The sequence below is a fragment of the Galeopterus variegatus genome, unplaced genomic scaffold, assembly GCF_000696425.1.
Source record: "Galeopterus variegatus unplaced genomic scaffold, G_variegatus-3.0.2 Scaffold3761, whole genome shotgun sequence".
In the NCBI taxonomy this organism is placed as follows: Eukaryota; Metazoa; Chordata; class Mammalia; order Dermoptera; family Cynocephalidae; genus Galeopterus; species Galeopterus variegatus.
Window position 1 is genome coordinate 55,540 of NW_007729872.1, and position 24,581 is coordinate 80,120.

General features: G+C 42.1%; 1 protein-coding gene across 1 annotated transcript in view; it reads left to right on the top strand.

Annotated features, from left to right (window-relative positions):
- The window catches only part of GARNL3 (GTPase activating Rap/RanGAP domain-like 3), a 142,534-nt gene that overhangs the window by 3,693 nt on the left and 114,260 nt on the right, over positions 1-24,581 (top strand). Inside the window, exon 2 of the mRNA XM_008585920.1 lies at positions 16,480-16,549. Coding sequence (XP_008584142.1) covers positions 16,480-16,549 — 70 coding nt within the window. The remainder of the gene's footprint in view (positions 1-16,479; positions 16,550-24,581) is intronic.

The following is a 24,581-nucleotide window of genomic DNA, read 5'->3' on the forward strand; positions in this document are numbered from 1 at the left end:
CAGGAGATATTAAGGTAGAGATATTAAGAGTTCTGATGAGTAGCAAGAACAGTGGGATTGATTTGGGAATTTTTTAAGTGGAACCTTAGCATGGATGTGGTAAATGTACAGGTTGTGGGGTGAGAAAGTGAGCCTCAGAATTTTGACTCAGACACTGAGTGGTTGGTCTTGTTATTAATTAGACACCACTGAGCTGAGACTGCACAAAATCCAAGATAGAATAAAATAAACATCATGTAGGTAAATGCTGTCACGGCTGAAGATGGGTACAAGTAACATCTTTGAGGGGAGAGAGTACTTAGGAAAGTCTTTTTAGAGAGAATAATGTGAAATGGGCCTTGAAAAAGGAGTAGACCTTCCTTCTTTTCTTTTTCTTGAGTAGATTTTAATAGGCAGAGATGGGAAGGAGGATGGCAAGATCAGCATGGGCAAAGGCACAAAGCAGGGACAATCTTTCAGAGCATGTTTGAGGAATAACAGCTAACCTGGTTTGCCTCTTGTGTGGTGCAGTAGTAAGCAGTCTGCAAAGTCAGATCGGGGGACATATTGTGAAAGATGTTGCACTTAATCTTGGGAACACTGGGAGGCCCTGAATGGTTTGAGACGGGCAAGTGATGGTTTGAGATCTGCTTTAGAAAAGTTAATTTCAGGGCCGGCCCAGTGGCGCACTGCTACAGTGCGCCACTTGGGAGTGCGGTGGTGCTCCCGCCTAGGGTTCAGATCCCACATACAGACCGGTTCCCGCTCACTGGCTGAGCGAGGTGCGGGCGCAATGCTGAGGGTTGCGATCCCGTTGCTGGTCCCGGTCCGGTACAGGCGCAACACTGAGGGTTGCGGTCCGTTGCCGGACACGAAAAAAGACAAAAAGGAAAAAAAAAAAGAAAAGTTAATTTCAGGGCTGGCCCGGTGGCGCACTGGAGAGTGTGCCACTTGGGAGTGCAGTGGCGCTCCCGCCGAGGGTTCGGATCCCATGTGGAGACCGGTTCCCACTCACTGGCTGAGCGTGGTGCGGGCGCAACACCAAGGGTTGCGATCCCGTCGCCTGTCCCCTCCCCGGTACGGGCGTGACACCGAGGGTTGCAATCCCGTTACCGGTCAGTAAAAAAGACAAAAAGGAAAAAAAAAAAAAGAAAAGTTAATTTCACAGCTGTGAACAGTGAAGAGGCCAGGAGGCCAGTTATGTTATGGACTAGCGTGGGGAGGCTTAGTTAATTTCGCAGCTGTGAACAGTGAAGAGGCCAGGAGGCCAGTTATGTTATGGACTAGCGTGGGGAGGCTTGTTGGTTGTGACAGTAAACAATTCAAATTAGCTTAGGCCAAAAAGGAGAATGTATAGGTTGATAGGTTGATGTAACCAAACTAAGGAAAGGGACAGATCTGGCTTCATGGATGACTAGATCCAAAGACTCAAATGCTGTCAAGTCAGACTGTTTTTCTCTTACTTCCACTCCTCCCATCTCTTTGCCTGCTTCTCTCTGCCCATTGGCATTCTTATCTCCTACTATTCTGGGTTTCCACCATGCAGCAGGCTGTGTGATCTCAGGCAGCATGGGGTACATTCTGACAGCTTTGCAACTTGAGAGGAAAAATCTTCCCCATCAGTTGGAAGAACCCTGGGGAAAGACTCTAGATGCCTAGCCTGGGTCACATGTCTGTTCCTGGTTCTGTGGGGGAGTGTCTGTTATCAGCAGAGGATGGATAGTTATTGCTTTGCCCTGGTGAGCAGAGCAGCCTTTGAAAAGCAGGAGAACAGGACTCAAATGGGTGATGAAAGACAATGGAGGAGTTTCAAGAAGGGGAACAGTCTTTGGCTAATCACGAAAATAACTGAGGAAGTTTTTTCAAAAATACAGATAATCAAACCCATTAGAATCCCTAGTGTTGGGTCCCAGGAATCTGGTTTAAGGTGCTGAATGCAACAGAAAGTTTGAAGATCAAAACTAAAAGCTGATAATTGAATTTCAGGACCGTGGAGCACCTTTGAGAAGAATGTGAACAGGAAGGGAGGGTAGAAGGCAGATTGCAAGACTTTCTGATGCATTCCTCACTTTTCCTAAGTCATAACCTTGTTTCAGGGCTATCGCTGACCATAAATGAGATTTAAAAATGTTCATGGAAGTGTTGTAGCTCAATACCTTAGGGAAAGCAAAGGAGGGCTACTAGAAAGATGGTTAGTCCAGGCCATTCTGCCTTTTTAAAAGGAAGTCACTTGGGAGGGGAGAGAAAAAAGTTTGAAAAGTTTTTAATCCGTTTTGAATTATCTGCTATTTCTTTTTTATTATCAATCCTTCTCGTGATCAGTTACAACATACTACAATAAAGTTAGATTTCTTTAAAAAATCTGTAATTCAGACTTAATCTCCCCCACTAGGCTGAATTAGCAATAGTTTACTTTTTGATCTTTTGAGGAAAATTGCCATGTATTTGAAAGAGTTGGTCACCATAGTTATATAACTATTGGAAAATTTTTTATTTAGACATTTTTAAACTAGCTTTTCAAAAGCTTTTTTTTTTTTTTTTTCCAACTGGCCGCTCCCGGGCTCAGAACCCGTGACCTTGGTGTTATAAGGCTGTGCTCTAACCAACTGAGATAACCGGCCAGCCCAGCTTTGAGAAGCTTTGAAAGACCTAGTTTGCCCCTGCATGAAGAGCCACTTTATTTTAAAACACAGTACTGGAAAGTAAGCTTTTTGGCTTGCTGTTAGGAGAAATTCTGTTCGTCTGCCCTCGCATCTCCATGAAGAAACTTGTTTGCCAATAAAACACTGACATAAGGGAATGTATATTTTGATTTCCATTTGTTTGACTCTTATGACTAATTCTCAACTGATTCTAAACACAGAGAACAGGGGTTGATTTATTGATAAGCTCCCAAATCTCCAACAATTGTGAGAGAGACAAGGATTTGTGGGCTGGGTCTGGTTTTTCTCTTTTTGTTCCCTTGTTCCTCCCTGTCTTAGCAGAGTACCTGGCACATAGAAAGTGCTCACTAAATGTTTGTTGGATGTACAGAGATGCTAGTTGGAAGAGATGCTAGTTGGAAGGCTTCTACAACAATGAAGATCTGAGCTAAAGCAGAGAAGATAGAAACAGAAAGGAAAGAAGAGGCAAAAAACTAAATGACATTGGGGAATTCTAGAAATATTCTTATGTGCAAAAATGGCATATACAAGGTTATATATTGCAATGCCAGTAATAGTAAAAGACTGAAAGCCATTTAACTAGGGCATTGGTTAAATAAAATATGTAGCTATAGGAACAAATACAGGAGCTTTTTTGGTACTGACTTGGAAAGATGGCCAAGATACATTAAGTGAAAAAATAATAAGAACAAGGAGTAGGATTGTGTATAGTATGCCACCATTTGTGTAAAAATGAAGCAAATGCATATAGCATCTCTGGGAGATACGTAAGAAACAATACAGGTTGCTTGTGGGGAGAGGAAATGGAGGCTGAGGGAGCAGGAGAGGGGGAGACTTTTCCCTGTGCAGCCTGTATACTCTGAGTTGTCAACCAAGGAGTGTGTTGTCTCTTCAGAGAATGAAATACAAATACTTAGATACATTCAGACACTTTTAAAAAGCAGCACTGGAAGGAGCAGTAGCAGGGCCGGGTGACCAATCAGATGTTGACATGAGAGAAGACATGGGAGATGAGTCTGAACTAGTAACTTGAGTGACTGGGGAGAGGTGGCACTTCTGTGAATGGAATTAGGAATGCAGGAGTAGGAGTGACCCTGATTTGGGGCAGGTTTTGGGGGCTTCTAGGGTTCCAGGGAACTATGTCCAACAGTTGGAAGTCTACGCTTACAGTTGGGGAGAAAGATCCGAGTTGGAGGTTTGGTTTGGGGAGTCATTAGCATAGAGGTAATATTTGAAGCGTCAGGGAACAATGAGGTTCCAAAGGAAGGAGGTGGCCTCAATTGAAGGAAGCGGAGTGTGGATCATTACCTTTCCAGGTGAGTGGAGTTGAAGATGCTGCTCATGGACTGCGGGCACACGAGCAGGACTCGTTTGCTGCTGCTCTGTGTGACCTGAGAACAGGAAGGAGGATGTTCCCGCTCTCTGCCAGGATGTCCTGGCCCTCTGCTGGATGCCCTCCTCACCGCCGAGCTCAGCATCCCCTGCAGGAATAACTGCTAAAAAAAGTCATTTTTCCTCAAGGAGGTTATGCCATTACTAAGAATTGTATTCCTTTGACTATTCAAGTCTTCAGTTCTTTCAAATTTTATATTCCTCAAGGACCCGCAACCCATTTCTGGTGCTCACCTCATCTCGAAGTACAGTACAGAGCACCGTAAGGGCACACTATTAATAGTGATCAGATAGTGTTACTGTTTTTAGTCAGTGCTTTTAAGAGGCAAAAGGCAATAGTTTGGCTGCCTTGCCCTAAATTCACCTTAGCCAGCACTCATTTCTATAAATCTCATTTTGCCCTTAGAAACAGGCCGCTTGTTTTCCTGTCATCTCCTCTAGTAATAAATGCTCTTAGTTTAAAAACTTTTGCCTCCTCTATTTCCATTAGTTTGGCTCATCTATTATTTCGTTTTCTTTAAGAATATCCCCCTTCCCTAACCAGTCTCCATCAGCCTTGGTTTCATAGTTTTATTTTCTTTGGAGACTGTCTCAGAATTAGAACAGCTTAGTGAAGTAAGCATTTTAGAAAATCTTTCAAAAATATAGTTTGATCCTAAAAGCACAGAATAAGCGCTTTTCTATCACTACTTCATTTGAATGTGCCTGAAGGAAAATGGAGCACAGATAAACATGGAGTGGATCTAAGTTGGTCCAGAAAATTGGAATACGATTCAGATACCATTTAAAAAATAGCCCTGGGCCTTCCTCCTCTCTCAAGGAAAAATTCCTTTCAGGTTCACAGCATTTATTTTTATGGTTGAGGCTAAGAATTTTGTACTTGTTGATACTGGCTGTGAAAGGGATCAGAATATGCCACCCCTAAATATGCCACTTTGGCATAAGGATTATTTTGAGCCACAGGCAACTGAGAAAAAGCAGACAAAGGAAGAACTCTCTGCCCTCCCTCTATCTGCCTAAAAGCAGGGCATAAATTTCCCTTTATGAAGATGTCCCCCTCTCTTCTCCTGCACCTAGAGAACACCACTTATCACCAGAGATGGAGATGAGGCAAACCTTACTAAATAACCCTAGTCTACCCTTAGTTTCCCCCATTTGTACCCTCCCACGAATTACCACCCTGAAAAGCCCCAAACTCCTCCTTTGTCTAGTCACTTCTCCACAATTTATCATCCTTTGTCAAAATAGTATATAAGACCCTAAGTCTAATTGCTTCTTTGGATTTTCATTTCTTTTCTGTAAAACCTCCCTGCATGTAAGATTAAACCTAAAGTTTGTATGCCTTTTCTCCTGTTAATCTGTCTTTTGTCAGTTTCATTTGCAGGCCTCAGGCAAAGAACTAAGAGGGTAGAGGAAATGTTTTTCCTGCCTGACAGCTATGTTCCTAAAGTGAGAGAATTTTAGACTATAGCAAATTCTAGCTTGCCCCTAGCTTTCTACAAAGAGCCTTTTTTTCTTCTCTGTGGTGCTGTTGAGAGGCTCAGATGCACAGCCTGCACTTATTCAAATATTTATTGTGTTCAAACTAGACACCATGTAGGGCCGGCCCGTGGCTCACTCGGTAGAGTGCGGTGCTGATAACACCAAGGCCACGGGTTCGGATCCTATATAGGGATGGCCGGTTTGCTCACTAGCTGAGCGTGGTGCTGACAACACCAAGCCAAGGGTTGAGATCCCCTTACCTCAAATCCAACAGGAAGGTACCGTGTTATCAATATTTGTTGAGATAATTCATTAGTCAAGCCCCATTTTACAGTTGTAGGAACTGAGGCCCATGAAGGGGATGTTTTTCATCTAAGACCGGGCAGTGAGTTAGTGGTGGGTTAGACAGGGCTAAGTAAATATCTGGCAACATTTATGCACATGTAATTTCTCTACACATATAGATATTAATTTATTTACATTTAGATTGAGTTTTATATGTTCTTTATATGACTTTTTTTAAAGAATTTTTTGTTGAGCTATAATTTACATGCAATAAAATGCAAAGATCTTTTTTTTTTTTCTTTTTTTTTCCTTTTTGTCTTTTTTCGTGTCCGGCAACGGATCGCAACCCTCAGTGTCGTGCCCGCACCTCGCTCAGCCAGTGAGCGGGAACCGGTCTGTATGTGGGATCCGAACCTCGTCAGAAGCGCTGCTGCGCTCCCAAGCGGCGCACTGTAGCAGTGCGCCACCGGGCCGGCCCCAAAATGCAAAGATCTTAAATATACCATTGGATGAATTTTGACAGTTGCAGTCAATTGACTTTTTAATGTCATAGTGTCAGTCAGTCCCACTTAATCACATTACCTATTTACTGAAAACACCAATCTCTGGGCACAGGAAGTGTCAGCTTCATCGTGAACTGACGGCTGGAGAGTCGTGTCACAATTTGTTCACCGTGATGGCTCCCCCAGCATTTTCTTTGTCCACTCATATTACTTGCATTGTATTAACCTCTGAAATGAGTTTTTTGAGACTAACCTGAGGCAACATTTACAGTATTTTATGTCTCACTCAAAAACAAATTTCGTGAATGAGCTGCACACGGCACTTCAGCTCGCTTCAGCCGTGAATGGAATCGTGAGCACAGGGTCGTCTCGCCAGGCCTGACCCTAGAGAAAGTTACTAAATGGTCTTGGTGTTTGCCCCGTCCCTTCTTTAGGTACCTACCTATCGAGCTAGGGCGAGGGCTCACAGACGCCTGGAGCCCGCTGTCCGGACTGGGTCACACTCTCCACACGCAGGTCTGCGAGCTTGGCACGAGGAGAAGGCCCTGGAGCCGGGGGTGAAGAAATACCAGGCTTTACTCAGAGCTGGGAGCAGCCGCCCCGGCATGGCCCGCCCCAGCCTCCTCTAGAAGCCTTGCGCATCTGCGCCCTTAGTCCTTTCTACTCAAGTCCAGATGCACATGCACAATCCCATTAGCCAACATCAAGGAACACCCGTTGGCCCGCCCCAGCCTCCTCTAGAAGCCTTGCGCATCTGCGCCCTTAGTTCTTTCTACTCAAGTCCAGATGCACATGCACAATCCCATTAGCCAACATCAAGGAACACCCGTGCGCACGCGCATGCTCACCTCCCTATACCTGTTACTCCCAGCCTTCTGTAAAGAAAAAACCTAGGGGACATGGCTCTCCTCAGATATTTGAAGGGCTTTCCTGTACAAATGATCTTAACTTATTTTATATGGCTCCAAAGTGTCGGCTGGCTTGCATGCATGCATGCATGCATTCATTCATTCATTCATTCTTCAACAAAACCCTACCAAGAGCTAACTGTACCAGGTATTATGTTAGGTGCTAAGGATTCAACATGGAACAAAACCAACAGGGAACCTACCTACCTTCCTACCTAGGAGCTTAAGTTCGAGGTGGGAAAGCAGATGTTAATCACATACCCTCTTTGTAATTCCTAATCTGAGGAGGAGGGGTCAGGAAATAAGAGCAACTGGAGAGAGCATTCTAGGTCTTAGAAGAACTTTGCAAGTCGAAGGAAAAGGAAGAAAGGCAGGATGGCTGGAGGGCTGAGTGGGAGGGAGAGTGCTGCTAGACTAGACAGCTGGCCGGCGGGTGTGATGATGGTGAGGAAGTTGAGAAAAACATGAAAGGGTATAGATGGAGGACCAGCTGGTGGAAATTAAGGTGTGATGGATTTCAACTCAGTATAGAAAAAAGCTACTTAACAGGAAGAATGGAGAACCTTGGGCATAGTGTGTTTCTTACTGTTAATAGTATATAAGTAGAGATTGGAAAGCTATTTTTCAAGTATCTGGTAGAAGATACACAATCACAGATAATAAGCTGGACACCAGATGGTCCTTAAGTCTCTGGATCTGGAAGTCTCTGAAAGTCTTTTCCCACCCAGTGAAGGAGACAGAGATGACATGGTTTCCTGGGATTTTGTAGAGGAGATGCCTTCCGTTGGCATCTAGTGGGTAGAAAGCAGGTCCATCAGCATTTCCCAGGCTGGCAGTAACAGAACCACCTATGGAATGTGTTTTGGTTAAAAATACAGGTGCGTAGATCCCACTCCTGAAGATTCTGATTAAGGAGGTCTGGGATGGGAACTGGGTATTTACATATTTAGATTTTTAAAATTATAAAGCAAACTTTAACATTAACACTTTTGCAGGGAACAATAGAAACTATATGAGATCATAGTGGTGAAGGATTTCTTAAGTCAGAAAAACAAAGAGCATTAAGGAAGATTGAAAATATCTATGTTAGAATTTTAAAATTTCTACATAATCAAAGATATCAGGAACAAAATTTAAAAAGAAAAAACACTGTCTGATAGAAGACATCTGTAATTTGTTAACCAAAAAAGGGTTTGTAGTAGCGAGGGCCAGAATGACCTTGGCGTGTTCTGTAGTATTCTTGCTGCCTCAGGCCTGTACAAAGGCATGTGCTCCAGACAGCATGCCTCCCTCTAGGAGCTGGGTACAGTTGAGGGCAAGTCTCGTGAAGCCCAGAGAGGAAACTTTAAGAACCGGGGGAGACATATTTTGGAGGGATTTCCCCAAATAAGTAAATCTGCAGGTGGTTAAGGGAGGTGTGTAGCAACATATGCTGTCTGCTGTTTTGTTTTGTTTTTTTCCCCTTGCATTAAGTTCTGTTTAACACTTTTTGGTCATACATTTATAGATCACACATGGAGCAATATTTCCCAAACCAAATTATACACTGAGCTGGAAAACCCTCCAGTCTTGACCCTGCAGGAAAAGAGAAGTCAAAGTCAGAAGCTAAGGTCACTAAAGAGTTGGGAATGGAAGGAGCAGGTGTTCAGACATTATACTTCGTAGGAATTGTTTTGTAGGTAGTGTTTTTTTCCCGGGCTTCCAGAAGGTGGGTGTTGAGCTGAGAAGAGTGTGACAGACCTCACAGGCTTCTGCTCTGGGTACCCATATCCGAAGATTGCAGTTCTACTTACAAAAGGTATGAGAGGAAGCTGTTTACAACTGATCAGATTTGCTATACACAGGTGTGCTTTGCTCGCCCAATATTTTTGTTCCTGTGAAGCCCTGTGCACTCTGTATTTTTCCTTCCCACTGCACTGTAAGCTCCCTGAGAGCAGGTACCACACATCTCATGTTTAGCACTTGGCACAGTTCCTGCTACCTCATAAATGCTTAGTAACCATTTAGTGAATGAGAGAATTTAGACTCAGATACTTTTTTTTTTTAATTTGAGCTAGTCATAGATTCATATGCAGGTGTAGGAAATAACAGAGACATCCCATGAACCCTTTACTAGGTTTCTCCTGTAGTAACATTGTACATAATCATAGTACAGTATCACAACCAGGAAACTGACATTGGTACAACCGGCTGATCTTATGTAGATTTCCACAGTTTCACATGCAGTTTTATCACATGTAGGTTCCTATATCCACCTGTGTCCACAGACAGGATACAGAACAGTCCATCACCACAGGGTCCCTCATGATCGCTTTTTATGACCACGCCTATCTACCTCCTTCCTCTATACAGTCATTTTGTCATTTCAATAATGTTATAGAAATGGAATCATACAGTATGTAACCTTTTGGGATTGAGTTTTTCCACTCAGTGTAATTCCCTGGAGATTCACCCAAGTTGTTATGTGTCTCAGTAGTTTGTTCCTTTTAATTGCTGAGTAGTATTTCTTGGTGTGGAGGCACCACAGTTTGCTTAACTATTTGCCCTTCGAAGGACATCTATATTGTTTCCAATTTTTGTCTATTATGAACAAAGCCACTATGAACATTTTTGCGAACATATGTTTTCATTTCCCTGGGATAAATGCCCAAGAGTGCAATCGCCGGATCATATGGGAACTGCATATTTCATTTTATAAGAAACTGCCAGACTAAGTTTTCCAAAGAGCCTTTGCTTACTATTTTATATTCCCACCTGCACTGTACGAGTGACCCAGTTTCTCCACTCCCCTGCCAGCATTTGGTATGGTCGCTATTTTTTATTTTAGAGACACTATTGTAAAGACACTGATAGAGATCATTATTGAAAGGAGTCTTGCAGTCAGTAACCATAAGACTTTATTAATACTAGAGAACCAGATAAGTTCTAAGGGCACATCTTTGTCAGAAACTCAATGAACACATAAATACTGTAGGAGGAATAAATTTCAGAATGTTAGTGAAAAGATTAGGATGAGAAAGGTGACTGAATAATGGTGAAAATAATATTGTAAGTACCTGAAAGTAAGTCCAAGAATATATAATGGCAGGTGGGGGTAGGGAGGAGAAAGGGCAGGAACCCACCCATGTTCAAGAAGAGCAAAGGAGAGCAGAGGCAATCATTTATTCATGGTTCATTTATTCAACAAATATTTACTGAGCAGCCTATTGTGTACCACGCACTCTCAAGGACACACTGGGCGTGGTGATGACCAGGATAGCTAAGATTCCTAACACTTAGAATAACTAGCATTTATTTAGTAGCCACTATGTGCCAGATGTTGTGCTAAGAACCTTAGATCTCTTTTAATCCTCCCACAGAGACAGATATTATTTTAACCCCATGCAACATATGAGGAAATAGGCCCAGAATAGATAAGTAACTTACCTGAGGTCACAGAGGTAGTGTGTGATGGACTGAAATTCAAATCCAGGTCTGTCTGCCCACTTAATGCTTGCTAAGGGATTGTAAACTTAAGATTCTGGTACAAGGAACATATGGTTCTGTACCCCCAGAAACACAATGGGGGAACAGGGAGTTGTCTGGGGAGTTACAAGGATGAAGGGGCTGTGATGTCCTGGGCCCCTTTCACTCTAGAAATCTTCCTGCTTACTTCCTACTTTCTGGTATCTTAAATGCCTTCAAAAGAGGATAGAATTCTTCCATTTCCTCATTAGAAGTTAATGTATCATAGCATCTCTGCTTTTCAGTGGCACTTGACTTATCTTCAAGAGGACAGATGTCAAGTGCCTTATCTGTGATAAGCTAGTCTAGTGCCTGTTGTTAGGAGGCCCTGGGCTCCCTCCAAGCCTAAATCTATAGTCTGGCACATTTTTTAGCATCTCTGCCCCTCAAAAGGGGGATCCCTTCCATCTGTCTCTTACTGTCTGCTTATCGGGGGGCTGAGGCATTGTCCTGGAGCTCTTGACATTGAACTCTCCTGTTGGTAGGCTTCTGAAAAACTGCCTGTTGCTTCTCTCAGGTTCTCTCTACTGATCTAGGAAAAGGTCCAGTTGTCACTGTTGGCTTTAACCCTTCACCAGGGCCTACATTCATGGGGTCTGGCCCTTGGTGAGGGTCAGCACTAATGTCTGTGCCGGGTGACTGAGGACCTGCATCACTGAGTTTGACTTCCTCTTGGGGACTGCCTGACTCCCTTCTGTTCCTTATTCAGTTTCAACAACTCTTGATTCTTTGGAGGGGGTTGTCCTGCTTTCTGGGAACCTGACTTTAGAATGGTGATTTGTCTAGCCATTGTGCAGAGCAGGAAATCTTTGCTGTCAGCCCAGGCCATATTTAGAGATTTAACATGGGGGTGCTCAGCTCTGCTCATGCTTGCAAAGCCTGAGCCAGCATCCTCACACGTTAATTTGCTAAAACAGAAGGGTTTATATTTAGAGGCTGAGCCACATTACATGTGGGGAACTTGAAGCTCCCTGGTTCTTTTTTGCTCCTGCCTTGTTCTAGTGACACACTCTAGCCAGGTTTCAAATGTCTCTTCCCTTATCGTGGTGACAGTGGGTCCTAAGTATCTTCTCAGTGAGGTCGGCAGGTAGACTGACACTCGAGGGAGGAGATATAGGGCTGCCCTCCGTCCTGCCCTGGGACACCTGCTGCCTGGTCCTGGGTCTCCCTTACTACTGCAGTGGGGAGCGGACACAGCATTTTATTTAAAACTCTTTTAAAAGTAAATAATCATTTATGCTGAACTCCCCTTCCCAGATCTCTCTTTCAAAACCTGAGAGGACTTCCTATTAATAATAAGGGCAGTAATAATAGCTAACATTTATTGGATAGTTTTCATGTGATAGACATTATGTTTAGAACTGTCTGCTTTTTCTTACTTATTCTTTTTTTTTTTTTTTTTTTTTTTTTTTTTTTTTTTTTTTTTCTTTTTTTTTTTTTTTTTTTTTCTTTTTTTTTTTTTTTTTTTTTCTTTTTTTTTTTTTTTTTTTTTCTTTTTTTTTTTTTTTTTTTTTGTCTTTTGTCTTTTTTCCGTGTCCGGCAACGGATCGCAACCCTCAGTGTTGTCCCCGTACCGGCCCGGGGACCGGCAACGGGATTGCAAGCCTCGGTGCTGCTCCCGCGCCCCGCTCAGCCAGTGAGCGGGAGCCGGTCCGTATGTGGGATCCGAACCCTCGGACGGGAGCGCCGCCGCGCTTCCCAAGCGGCGCACTATCCAGTGCGCCACCGGGCCGGCCCTTACTTATTCTTTATAACTCTGTGAAATGGGTGATATTTTCAACCACATTTTGTAGATGAGGGAACTAACGCCCAGAGAGGTTAAGGACCCGCATCTGTGACTGAAGCACATGCTTGTAAGGACTGCCTTGCCTCTCCTCCCATTAATAGAAACCTTGATCAAGGCCTTGTCCTTCCTTATAAAAGTGCTGCAGAATGGTTAACAGGTTTCCCAGGGATTCCAGAACCATCTGGAAGAGTAGTATTTTTCCGAGCATTGTCTGTGGACCACCTGGATAAGAATTTCCCCAGCTGCTTGTTAAAATTGCAGATGTACTGAATCACAGCCTCTGGAGAGAGGACCAGGGTATCTGCATTTTCCCAAAGCTCCCTAAGGGGTTCTGATGGACTCTAAAGTCTAGAATCACGGCTGTCGAGTGTTTTCTTTGACATATTAATCACAGTCTATGGGTAGGCCTGAAGCCAACAGTGGGATTCGTGCAACTATATTGCAGGGGCTGGCAAACTTCCTATAAAGGGCCAATTAGTAAATAGTTTGGGCTTTGTGGGCCTTATGGGTCTCTGTTGGAACTATTCAACTCTGCTGTCATAATGCAAAAGCAGCCATAGACAATTTGTAACCAGCGGACATAGCTGTGTTTCAATAAAACTTTGTTTTCAAAAACAGGCAGTGGGCTAGATTGGGCCATTTTGCCAACCCCTGATGTAGGGTCATCCTGGTCCACCAGCCCTCTGACCACCCCCTCTTATGGAAGTTATTCGTACACTATTTTCTGTTATCTATGGACATCCATTAAGCTACATCCATTGAGATGAAGTTGCCTGTTGTAATAGATAGACCCTGCACCTTAGTGACTGATGACAGTGAGATTTCTTGCTCATATCATAGCCCACTGAGGGTGTTTCTAGTTGGAATCTTCTATGTGGTCATTTAAGACCAAGGCTGCTCCATGTTGTGGCTTCATCCCTCTTGGCCTCAGAGTCCTCTCCATTAAGCCAGTGGATGAGGAAAAAGACCAAGGATTATTCATGGGAAATTTTTGTGGGATAAGCCTTGAGAGGGACCTGTCATCTCTACCCATATTTCACTGGCCAGTGCTTTCTCAGGCCCCTCGGGCCCTTGGTCTCTGGATTCTCTCTGTTCCCTTTGTCTTTGAAACCCAACCAGTTCTTTCCTGGGCTCGTATCTTCCTTGTGAAAAACCTTGCTAAGGTCAGCCAAGAGGATCCAGCACACAGCTTCACTCTGATTCTTTTCTAGACACTTTGCCTAGAGCTACAGGCTCAGAAGGTACATGGTCTACCTTCTAGATTACTGTAGGTTAAGTTTTACCAAATATTTTGCTAGCATATAATGTAGATCTTCATCATCGAGATCAATATCCTCACTGGCTGCTGCCTGCCCGCTAAGCCTGTGCCACATATTTTAGGTTGTTGCTATGGTAGCACCCCACTGCTAGATACCAACTTCTGTATTCAGGTAACACAGCAGCTTTAACAGGTTAACCCAAATTCTACCTGATTAACACTGCTCACATCACATTCCAATACAGATGTTCTTGGTGCTGTGGCCTTCCTCATCGTCATTCAGAGACACAGGATTTTTCATATTGAAACTCTGCCCTCCTGCAGGTCCTTACAGTGTCCCCATCCAGCCAGCCATGGGGGAAGGAGGTCAAGTGCCTCCTGGGGGATGTGCCTGGAAGTGGTACACGTCATTTCCACCCACCTTGTCTGGGCCAGAGCTCCGTCACATAGTCACACGTACTGCAGGAGGGACTGGGAAATATAATCCAGCGGCAAGCCCAAGAGGAAAGGTGCACAGGTTTCAGTGTGTGCATAGCAGCATCTGCCTCGTGGGCCGGGACTGTCTGCACTGAGGGAATAAAGACCAGTGGCCCATCAGGGAAGACGGCAACAGGCAACCTGCCTTGGTGCTGAAAGGGGTGCTGTCAGGCATTAGTTGGTATGATCCAAAAGGAGTGCATGCAAATGCCTTCATTACTGCAGCAAGCATTTACTGCGTGTCCACTCTGTGCCAGGCAGAGGGCCATACACTGGGGGTCAGGAAGAGAACAAAGCTCCTCCTGGAGCTCTGGGGGATCCACTCCACTGGTGACCCTTGCGCTGGGTGCCAGGGGGACAGAGAGCCTGGGGAGGGGGGAGGAAGTGGGGAGGGCTTCTTAACATGGCTGGTTTGAGTGCCTCCTGCAACCTGAGAAATGCACCCCATATAGTTCAGACCCCCACCACAGCAAGCACTCACTCCTCAGTATATTGGATGAGATATAGAGGGGGAAAAGGCAACAGACAGCAAACGATCTCTTTTTAGCTCCTTTGGTTATTTTCATAGAACGTTGTTTTCCCTCTATGAGGCAACTAAGGGAGGTGGTTGCTCCAGGACATGGGGTTGTCATCTTCTTTGTGTTTGTTTCTGGCCTTTGGCGAAGTTAGGGAGCTCTGGCACTGTGTCTTAGAACCCCCTCGGTGGAGCTGAGGGCAGTGCAGGGAGGGGTTCAGAGCCACACATCCTCATACTTTTCATGTTATCAGCCATTTGTGTTAGAAGCTGCTGCCGATGTTGATGTTTCATAGTCGGCCTGCCTGAAACTGAAGCAGTGCATTTGAGATCTGGGTGCAGAGGACATATTTAACACAGACTAGAATAGACCATGGAGGGAAGTTTTTAATTCTCTTTCAGAGATCTTTTGATAGAAAATCATGCTGCTAGAAGCAGGAAGGTAGCGTGGGTGATATCTGGGACCCCCTTCCAAACTGCAGTCATTGATTTGTTGCACATTTTCAGCAAAGGGAGTAAGGACTACGAAAGGTTAAATTTCTCATATAAGATTAATTCAGCCATCTCTGTGAAATGGTGGAAGCAGAATACCATTAGACTCTCTAATCTCATTTCTCTCATGCTGTCTTTCTTGGAGCCTATCAGTGTCCTGGCAGAGAGTCAGTTCTGTGGATGCTAAACCTCAGAGTCAGTCTCTTTCTGAATGTGCCAAGAGGTCTGTCATTTAGAAAATGTAGCCTACCTTTTAAGGAAGGATGAAAAGGTACTTCTTTGCATGTTAGATCCCAAATATTTTGAATATAGCAAACATGTAATTCCTGTGTAATTTTATTATCTGTGTTTTATTAGAATTATTTGCATGGCATATTAGAACCAAACTTATTAACTGTATTTTGCAGATCCCCGGTGGTTTCATGAGTACTGCTTGGGGTCCTAAATATACTAACTAGCCAATAAGATATGTGCCTTTTGAGTGTGTAACAATGCATTGAAGATGCAAATGCAGTAATAATTTTACCCTTGTCTTAATTGCTCTTCAACAACGCATGTGGTTTTTTCAATCTGATTTAAGCCTTTGGGGGAGGGTTGGGGGAAGTATTAGCTGCTTCTATGTAAAAAATTAAATGTACTTGGACGTTAGATTTTTCGATTTTCTGTTAGCCCTCGTCTTTTTTCATATTGGCACATAAAAATCTTAAATTAAAGATGGGGAGGAGGGAGTAGGGCCTACCAGGATTTTGAAGTTTTTTTCCTCTTATTTTAAATATAGCACTAAATAATGCTGGTTATTTTTATATTGCGTATTTGGGACAAAGAGCCTCTTTTAAATGAAAGAATATTGCAAGATCTGGTTCAGCAGCTTTGTCCCTTGCCTTAAGTTTACTGCAGGGCTTCTATCCCCTTTGGTAATACAGAAATGAAATTATAAACCACCAGTAGCCTTGGAAATTTCAATCGATTCCAAATGACTAAATATTTAATTCAATCATTGCCTATACTTCCAGGGATGACTCGGGTGTTTTGCTTTTTACTGAGGGCTCCATGAAAGCCGGCTCTGCAATGGCTGCTGGGGACCGTGTCTGTTGCAAGGAGGCTCCCCTGCAGTGAGGAGCTGGGGCACTGCAAGCCTGTTCCATAGCAGCCCTTTTTGCAAATGGTAGTCGATTTTTGCAGAAGGTTTGTGGTCAGATCGCTATGTATAATACTGATGAAGCATTTTTGTTCCAGCTCTGTCTCGGAAGACCTAGGCTGTAGACGTGGGGATTTCAGTAGGAAACATTATGGATCTGTGGAGCTGGTAAGTTTATGCTGTCTGTTTAGTGGTAGTACATTGATTTTGATTTACTTGATCGCCAAGCTCATCAGATCTTTTGTTGTATATTTACTGTTAGATCATGTGGGTACAGTGTAAGGACTGGATTGGAATAAATAACTATTGAAAGGCTATGATAATTTGATCATCTTTATCTATTTGTTTTTATTGTCACATACTTTTAATCTTGTCTTCCAGTTTGCTGAAAATATTTGTGGCTTGATATTTTACTCTGTTAATGGTGTGTGTAATTAAATAAAATAATTTATGAATTAAGAAAGGTAGCATTTGGTTTCTATATGATCTTGTTCCTAAAAGTTTATAAATCTAGTTTTCAAGGTTTAAGTAACATTTAAATACATATTCTGATTTTCTGTACCTTTGCTTTCTGGATATATGATAGGAGTTAGAATATTTATGAGATCTTTTTTTCCTGTTAAAAGCATACTGGTTGGACTAGATAAATGACTATAATAGATGATAGATATCTGGAATGAAAATATTCACGTTTTCCTTAATGAGAGACATTGGGGTTTGTGGTATGATTTTTGCGTGTTTTCATTTTAAAAGAGGCATATGATAGTCTCAGTTTTTTTAAGGACAGAATTGTAATTTTTTTCCCAATTACATGGAAATTTGTATAGATTTTCAGGAAAATGTGCTCATAAAATTCTATTGATTATTTAACTCTATCACGAACATTAAATCTACTGTTTCTATCTATTTATAAAAATTTAGTTGCTTGTATCCATTTGTATAGTACCCAATTATCTCCCATTAGTATAAGCTGCATTTTTGCAGAGTTTAAGTAGTAGAAAAATTTATAGCAGAGTTGTGTACCAGTAGCATTCTATTTGAATTCAAGCATACATTACAGACTTGACTTTGTACCTGGCCCAGGGCTGAGTATTCTTGAAAATACAAAATAAGTAAAAGATTTAGTCCTTGTTCTTAAGGAGCTTCCAGCTGGGCAGATAAGACCCATAAAAGATCTAAAGAGTGAATTTAGTCACAGAAAGGACACATTGATTGACTCAATCAATGCCCGTTCTGTCAGTCACTGGTGATACCACATCAACTCAGCCTACCACCCCTCCTGAAGGAGCGTGGGTATAACTGTAATTCAGAGTGGGAACTGGTAAACATTGTGACATTGTGAGAGCTATACAGATAAAGCATTGGGGGGGAGGGGGTTGGGAGGAGGGAGGGTGCGACCCATTCTAGCCAGAAATCTCAGGGAAGCTGCCTGGAAGGCCACATGGAGGGCTGGAGGATGTGAATTGGTAGCAAAGAGGATAGACAGATATGAGCAGACAGCATGACTCGTGGCAGTGATGTGTTCCAAGGGCAGTGAGCAAATGGCCCTGCCTAGCAGAGAGGGTGGGGCAGCAGAGCTTAGTGATTACAAAGCGACGAGGCTTTGGAGTCAGACAGGCCTGGATTCACGTACCAGCTCCACTGCTTCTCACTGTAACCAGTCAAGTTACTTCACTTCTCTGAACCTCAGCGACGCTTAAGAACTTGTGCTCTGATGTCATTATTGTTTCATCATTTACTAGTTGTATAATCTTGGACTTCTTTGGCCTCAATTTTCTCACCTGTAAAAGGGGGATATTAATATTACCTACCATATAAATTATTCTGAAGACTAAATGAGATGATGCATATAAAGTAGTTAGCACATAAGTACAGTCCATGTTAACTAGCTGTAGTAATAAAGAAGAAATTTGGTAGCAAAAGTAAAACCTTGACTGTCAGGTGAAGACTTTGGACTTGGTCTAAGGAGTAATATGGAGCTCTTATAAACAGTGAGAGTGGTGTTTGGGGGAGATAACATGGGTATGAAAGATGGATTCTTTACAGACTTGTGGAAATCACGGAGTATCAGAATGGAAAGGTACTTGTGAACCAGTTATCAAACTTGAGCAGAGATCAGAATCCTCTGGAGGCTGATTAAGACGCAGATTGCTGGGCCCCAGCTCAAGAGTTTTAAATTCAGTAGATCTGGGGTTAACCCACAATTTGCATTTCTAATAAGATCCCAAATTGATGTTGATGTTGCTGGTCCCAAGACCACACTTGAAGAACCTCTGCCTTGGAGAATCCCAGACAAGTCACCAGTTATCCCGAGGCTGATGAGGCAGCTCACTGACCAAAGTTCTCCAATCCATTTGTTCAAGTTTTTTCTCCAGAGCCATGATTGTGCGTGCGTGCGTGCATGCATGTGTGTGTTTATAGTTGACTTTTTAAAATATTATAAAATAAATTTTAAATGTATTTTAAAATTCCTTGCAGCAACTGTTTTCATCTCTTTCTGATATCTACCAATCTCTATTGCTACAAACCTCATTTTTACATGGTTGTAATGAAATTATGTATTTAAACTTACATTCCTCTTTTTTCATTTAACCATATTTTGTAAATGGCTCGAGTGTTTTAAAGAGAAAGTGATGTTTTCTCTCACCTCTGAATAGCAGAGTATTATTAAATTAAAAACTGTTTTATAGGGCCGAGCCTGTGGCGCACTCAGGAGAGTGCGGCACTGGGAGCGCAGCAGCGCTCCCGCCGCGGGTTCGGATCCTATCTAGGGATGGCCGCCGGTGTGCTCACTGGCTGAGCGCGGTGCAGCTGGTCTCAAAAAGGACAAAAAAAAAACAAAACTGTTTTATGTGTTCTACGTTTATGAGAAAGTGGGTTTAACTTTTCTTACACCTGGTGCAATGAAAATTGTTGAGAACCCAGTAAGTATTGGGCATCCTGGAACTCAAACTTTGTAAAAGGCACCCAAGATTACACTAAATTAAAATTTTAGCATGAACTTCTCCTGACCTCAAACAAGTTAGTTGTAAGTCCTTGTGAAGAACTAAGCTTGGCCATTCAAATCAGTAATGAGGGCAGAAGTAGGGGCTTGATTCCCTAGGTTTCAACTGGGTATAAATTTGGTGAATGAGAACGTGGAAGCTGAGATCTCTAGAGACTCATGGAGAAGTTTCTTAGCCTTCATTCAACAAGTATTTATTGAAAGTCTACCATGTGTCAGGTACTGTGCAAGGTGCTGAGAGGGAGGGGGAAAAAACAAACCATTTTTCTGCTCTCCTGGAGCTGTAGTCTAGCCTTAGAAACCAACTGCCTCAAAGTCTGCATCTTATCTGTGTTCCCTGTCTTCATCAGGGATTGTTTCCTTGCAAAGAACAGAGCTCTGTTCAGTCCTTTTGTGTCTGGCATAGTTCACTTAGCATAATGTTTTCAAGATTCATCTATGCTATAGCACGTACCAGAATTTCATTCCTTTTTATGGCTGAATAATATCCTGCTATATGTATGTATCACATTTTGTTTATCCACTCGTCTGTTGATGGACACTTCAGTTGTTTCCACCTTTTAGCTATTATGATTAATGCTACTATGAACATTGATATGCAAGTATCTGGTGGAATCCCTGCTTTCAATTATTTTGGTTATATTCACTAAGAGTGGAATTGCTGGATCATACAGTAATTCTATTTTTAACTTTTTAAGCAACTGCCAAACTTGTTTCCACAGTATCTACATCATTTTACATGTCCACTGGTGGTGCACAGGGTTTCAATTTCTCCACATTCTTGCCAACACTTATTATTTTCCATTTTTTAATAATAGCCATCCTAATGGGTTAGTGGTATCTCATTGTGGTTTTGATTTGTATTTCCCTAATTATTAGAGATCTTAAGCATCTTTTCATATGCTTATTGACCATTTATCTTCTTTGGAGAAATGGTTATTCCAATTCTTTGCTCAGTTTTAAATTGTGGTGTTTGTTTTTTTGCTGTTGAGTTGTAAGAGTTCTTTATATAATCTGGATATTAATCCCTGATCAGATATATGATTTACATATATTTTATCCCATTCTGTGGATTGTCATTTTATTCTACTGATAATGTCCTTTGATACACAAAAGTTTTTCATTTTGAAGAAGTCCAGTTTATCTATTTTTTCTTTTGTTTCCTGTGTATTATATCTAAGAAATCATTGCCAAATTCAGTGTCCTGAATATTTTCCCCTGTTGTCTTCTTCTAAGAGTTTTATAGTTTTAGCTCTTACATTTATGTCTTGATCAATTTTGAGTAAATTTTTGTGTATGGTATTAGGTAAAAGTCCATCTTCATTCTCTTGCATGTGGATATCCAGCTTTCCAAGCATCATTTCTTGAAAAGGATATCCTTTCCCCATCGAATGATCTTGGCACCCTTATCAAAAAGCAACTGACACCCACAAATATATGTAATCAATAAAAAAAAAAAATCAACTGATCATATATGCAAGGGTAAATTTCTGGGCTTTCTCTTCTATCTCATTGGTCTATGTGCCTGTCCTTATGACCGAGTGACGTTTTAAAATATGACAACGAAATTTTTTTTTTCTTAAAACCCCTCATTGGCTGCCCCTAGCACTTCAAGGCCAAACTGGGTACCAAGCCCTTCAAGAGCCTACTCTGCCTTCCGCTTCCACCTTCCCTCATGCCATTAGTGCTTCAGACATCTGGCCTTATTTTGGTCTCTAGGACACATTGAGTTCTTCCCTGTTTCAGGATTTCTGCACTTACTATTCCTTCTTCCTGGAAAAGGCTACCCCAGACTTTCTCATGGCTGATCAGCTTAAATGCCACCTTCTCAGAGAGGCCCCCCCGGCCACCCCACCTATAGCAGTCGCCCTCCCCCTGCTATTCTCTAACTCAACATCCTATTTATTTTCTTATTTCATTTATTTATTTACTTACTACTTTCTCATCCACTAGAGGTGAGGGTGGGAACCATGTCTGACTTGTTCGCTGTTATATTTCTAGAACCTGGCATAGGGCCTGGCACATACAAAGTTCTCATAAATGTTTTTTATTTCTAAATTAATTTCTAGCCCTCCATTTCCCATGGTTTACAACTCTATTGTCCACCACAGTTTCTTCATTCTTGGGCTCTAATTTCAAATTCCCAATAGAATATTATGGATTGGTTCCTCTTGGTTCAGTTATCTATCCCTGATTGAAACAGTTGTGCTCAGGGTAGTAGGGTCACATGATATAAACATGGCCTTCTAGACCCATCCCCTCAGCCAAGTTTGTGGTTAGGGCAGATTCTCTCTGAAGAGGATATATCCTCTCTGAAGGCGATGTAGACAAAAGTCAGTGTCAAAGAAGAGTGTCTAAAACATTCCTCGTATAGTAGATTATTTAAAAGCTCAAACTAAAAGCACCTGGTGAAAAATTTTTCCTCTGCTGGTGGACTCTTATCCCTGGTGTTTTAAAAATCTTTATCTATCTATCTATCTATCTATCTGTCTATCTATCTATCTATCTAGGTGGTTGGCTGGTACAGGGATCAAACCCTGGACCTTGCTGCTCTCAGCTCCACGCTGTAACATTAGCTCAGCTAATTGCTAAGCCCCTGTTTTCTTAATGTATTTTTTAATTGAAACTTATTGATTGTACATATTTATGGGGTACAGAGTAATATTTCAATATATGTGTACATTGTGTAGTGATCAAATCAGGGTAGTTAGCCAATTCATCACAAAAAAAAAAAATCATTACTTTGTGATGAGAACATTTAAGCTCCTCTCTTCTAGCCATTTGAGAACATACAATAATTATTAATTATAGATGCCTAGGACTACTGTACACCACTAGAACTTATTTTTCCTATCCAGCTATAATTTTGCCTGGCACTTTTGTCAATCCCATAAATAAGGATATAGATTACAAACAAGGTCCCTAAAAACAGGAATCATGGCTGTTTATTTGCCACTGTATCCCTAGTACCAAACACAATGCTTAGCATAAATATTGATTGGGTGAATGAATGATCCAGTTTGGTTGAAATTAGAGAGTAGCCTAACCCATCAAAAATAAATAAAGGAAAGGAAAAATAAGCTTCTTTGATTCCCCCCGCCCTCTAAAAATGATTAGACTCATTAGCTTGCAGTGGATTTCATCTAAAACATGTGCCCTCTTTTTTCCTGATGAATTGCAAGTCCAGTCTCTCATGGCAGCATTCTGAGTGAGGCACAGCTATTACACACCACCAACCATTCTTCATCACTTCGTATCGAAACCTGTCAGGAAAAACATAAGATTGTCAATAGCTTTTATTGATCTTTTCTTGGCCTTTGACTCAAAAGATAGGAAATTGATGTGGTATAAATGATAAATGGCGTGGGCACAATATAGACCTCTCCTCTGCCCAGCCCAGCTGCAGATCCTCATGCCACCCCACATCTCGATGCTTCTGGGGAAGTCATGATCTGCAGGTAATTTCAAATCAGGATAAATCAGGGTCGTATATGGTCCATTCCTTTTATTTATTTATTTATTTTTCCTTTTTGTCTTTTTTCGTGTCCGGCAACGGATCGCAACCCTCAGTGTCGCGCCCGTACTGGACCGGGACCGGCAACGGGATCACAACCCTCGGTGTCGCGCCCGCATCTTGCTCAGCCAGTGAGCGGGAACCGGTCTGTATGTGGGATCCGAACCCTCGGCGGGAGTGCCGCCGCACTCCCAAGCGGCACACTGTAGCAGTGCGCCACCGGGCCGGCCCGGTCCATTCCTTTTAAAACTGTGTCTTAGTGACTCAAACCTGCATCTGGGTGAACTGCATGCATGCTACCTGCTGTACGGGAAAGAAATATACAAATGCTTCACTATGAGGATAGCATGATTATTTTGTTAGGAACTCAGGGTGGCCTCAAAGGATATCTGGCTGTGCTATCTAATGACTCTCAAAAGAACAGTTGACGATGAACTTGCTTGGTATCTGCAGATTTTAACATTTGAGGTTTTGACTGTCTGAGGACTCTTGAAGTCTGATGCATGGTAATTTGTATTTTTGCTTAGGCACGAATTTGAATTATGCCTGTGGGACTGTTGTGCAGAAAGACGACACTTTGCTAATGAGTGATTTAGCTGCCTGCCCAGCATCTACAATACAGTGCAGTTTTGTTCTCTATTCAAGGTTCAGAAGGCTTTTTGTTTTCATAGGCATTTTATGGGAGAAATTGTATTCTGTGTGGTGTCATCAAATTGAGAGATTAGTGAAAGTAGCAGGATATTTCTCTTAGAAACATCAAAACATCAAGACTTCAACGTTCTGCAACGAAAGTTATAATTTTGGCAGATGTTCTCTAATATTTAACCAGCTTGTATGTAAGTCTCATATAGCAGGTCAACTCGTTTAGGTACCTCAAGACACAACATTCACCTTGGAGCATTTGCCACCAAGTTAACATGGTTTAAAACTGTGGGTGGTGCTTTTTTGATATTTTTACTGCTTTTGTGGGTAACAATAATACTGACTTTGAAACTTTTCCAGGCTAAAATTATTTCAACCATTTTCTGCGATGTAGAACTTTGAGACCTTAATCATATAATTGTTTATGCATTATAATGGGACCCGAAATCTTTCATTATGATTATTATTTTGTTAATATTATTATTAGTTTTAACATTTATTGAATGCTTACCATGTACGAGTCACTGTGCTAAATACTTTAGATGCATTTACTTATTTAATCCCCACAAACAACCATATGAGAAGAAGGTGTTACTTGATTATGCCATATACTATGGATGCTCAGAAGACATTTGAGGATGTTGAATCAATTCCCATTTAACTGGTGTTCTCAAAGAGGTCCCACAGCTCACAAGTGGCAGAGGTGACATTTAAACCCAGGTCTGTCTGACTCAAGAGCCCCTGCGCTTCTCTTAGTCTGCGAGCCTGTGCTGTTTCAGCTCTGCTGCTTGTAAAGTATTTTCTACGAAACTTAGATGACTGTTAGAGCAAATACCACTGCCTTTCATCAACAGCAGAGAGTAGCCCTGCTGTAGCTTTTAACTCAAACATAATTTCAAACTGTTTTCTGTCCAAATCATAACAGAAGCTTGGTTTTAAGAAGACTGTTGTTCATAAAGAGTTATCCAAAGAAGTGTCCATGCCTTAAATGGTTTAAATTTAATCCCTGGGTCAAGCACAGCCGTGAGATAGCTACAGAC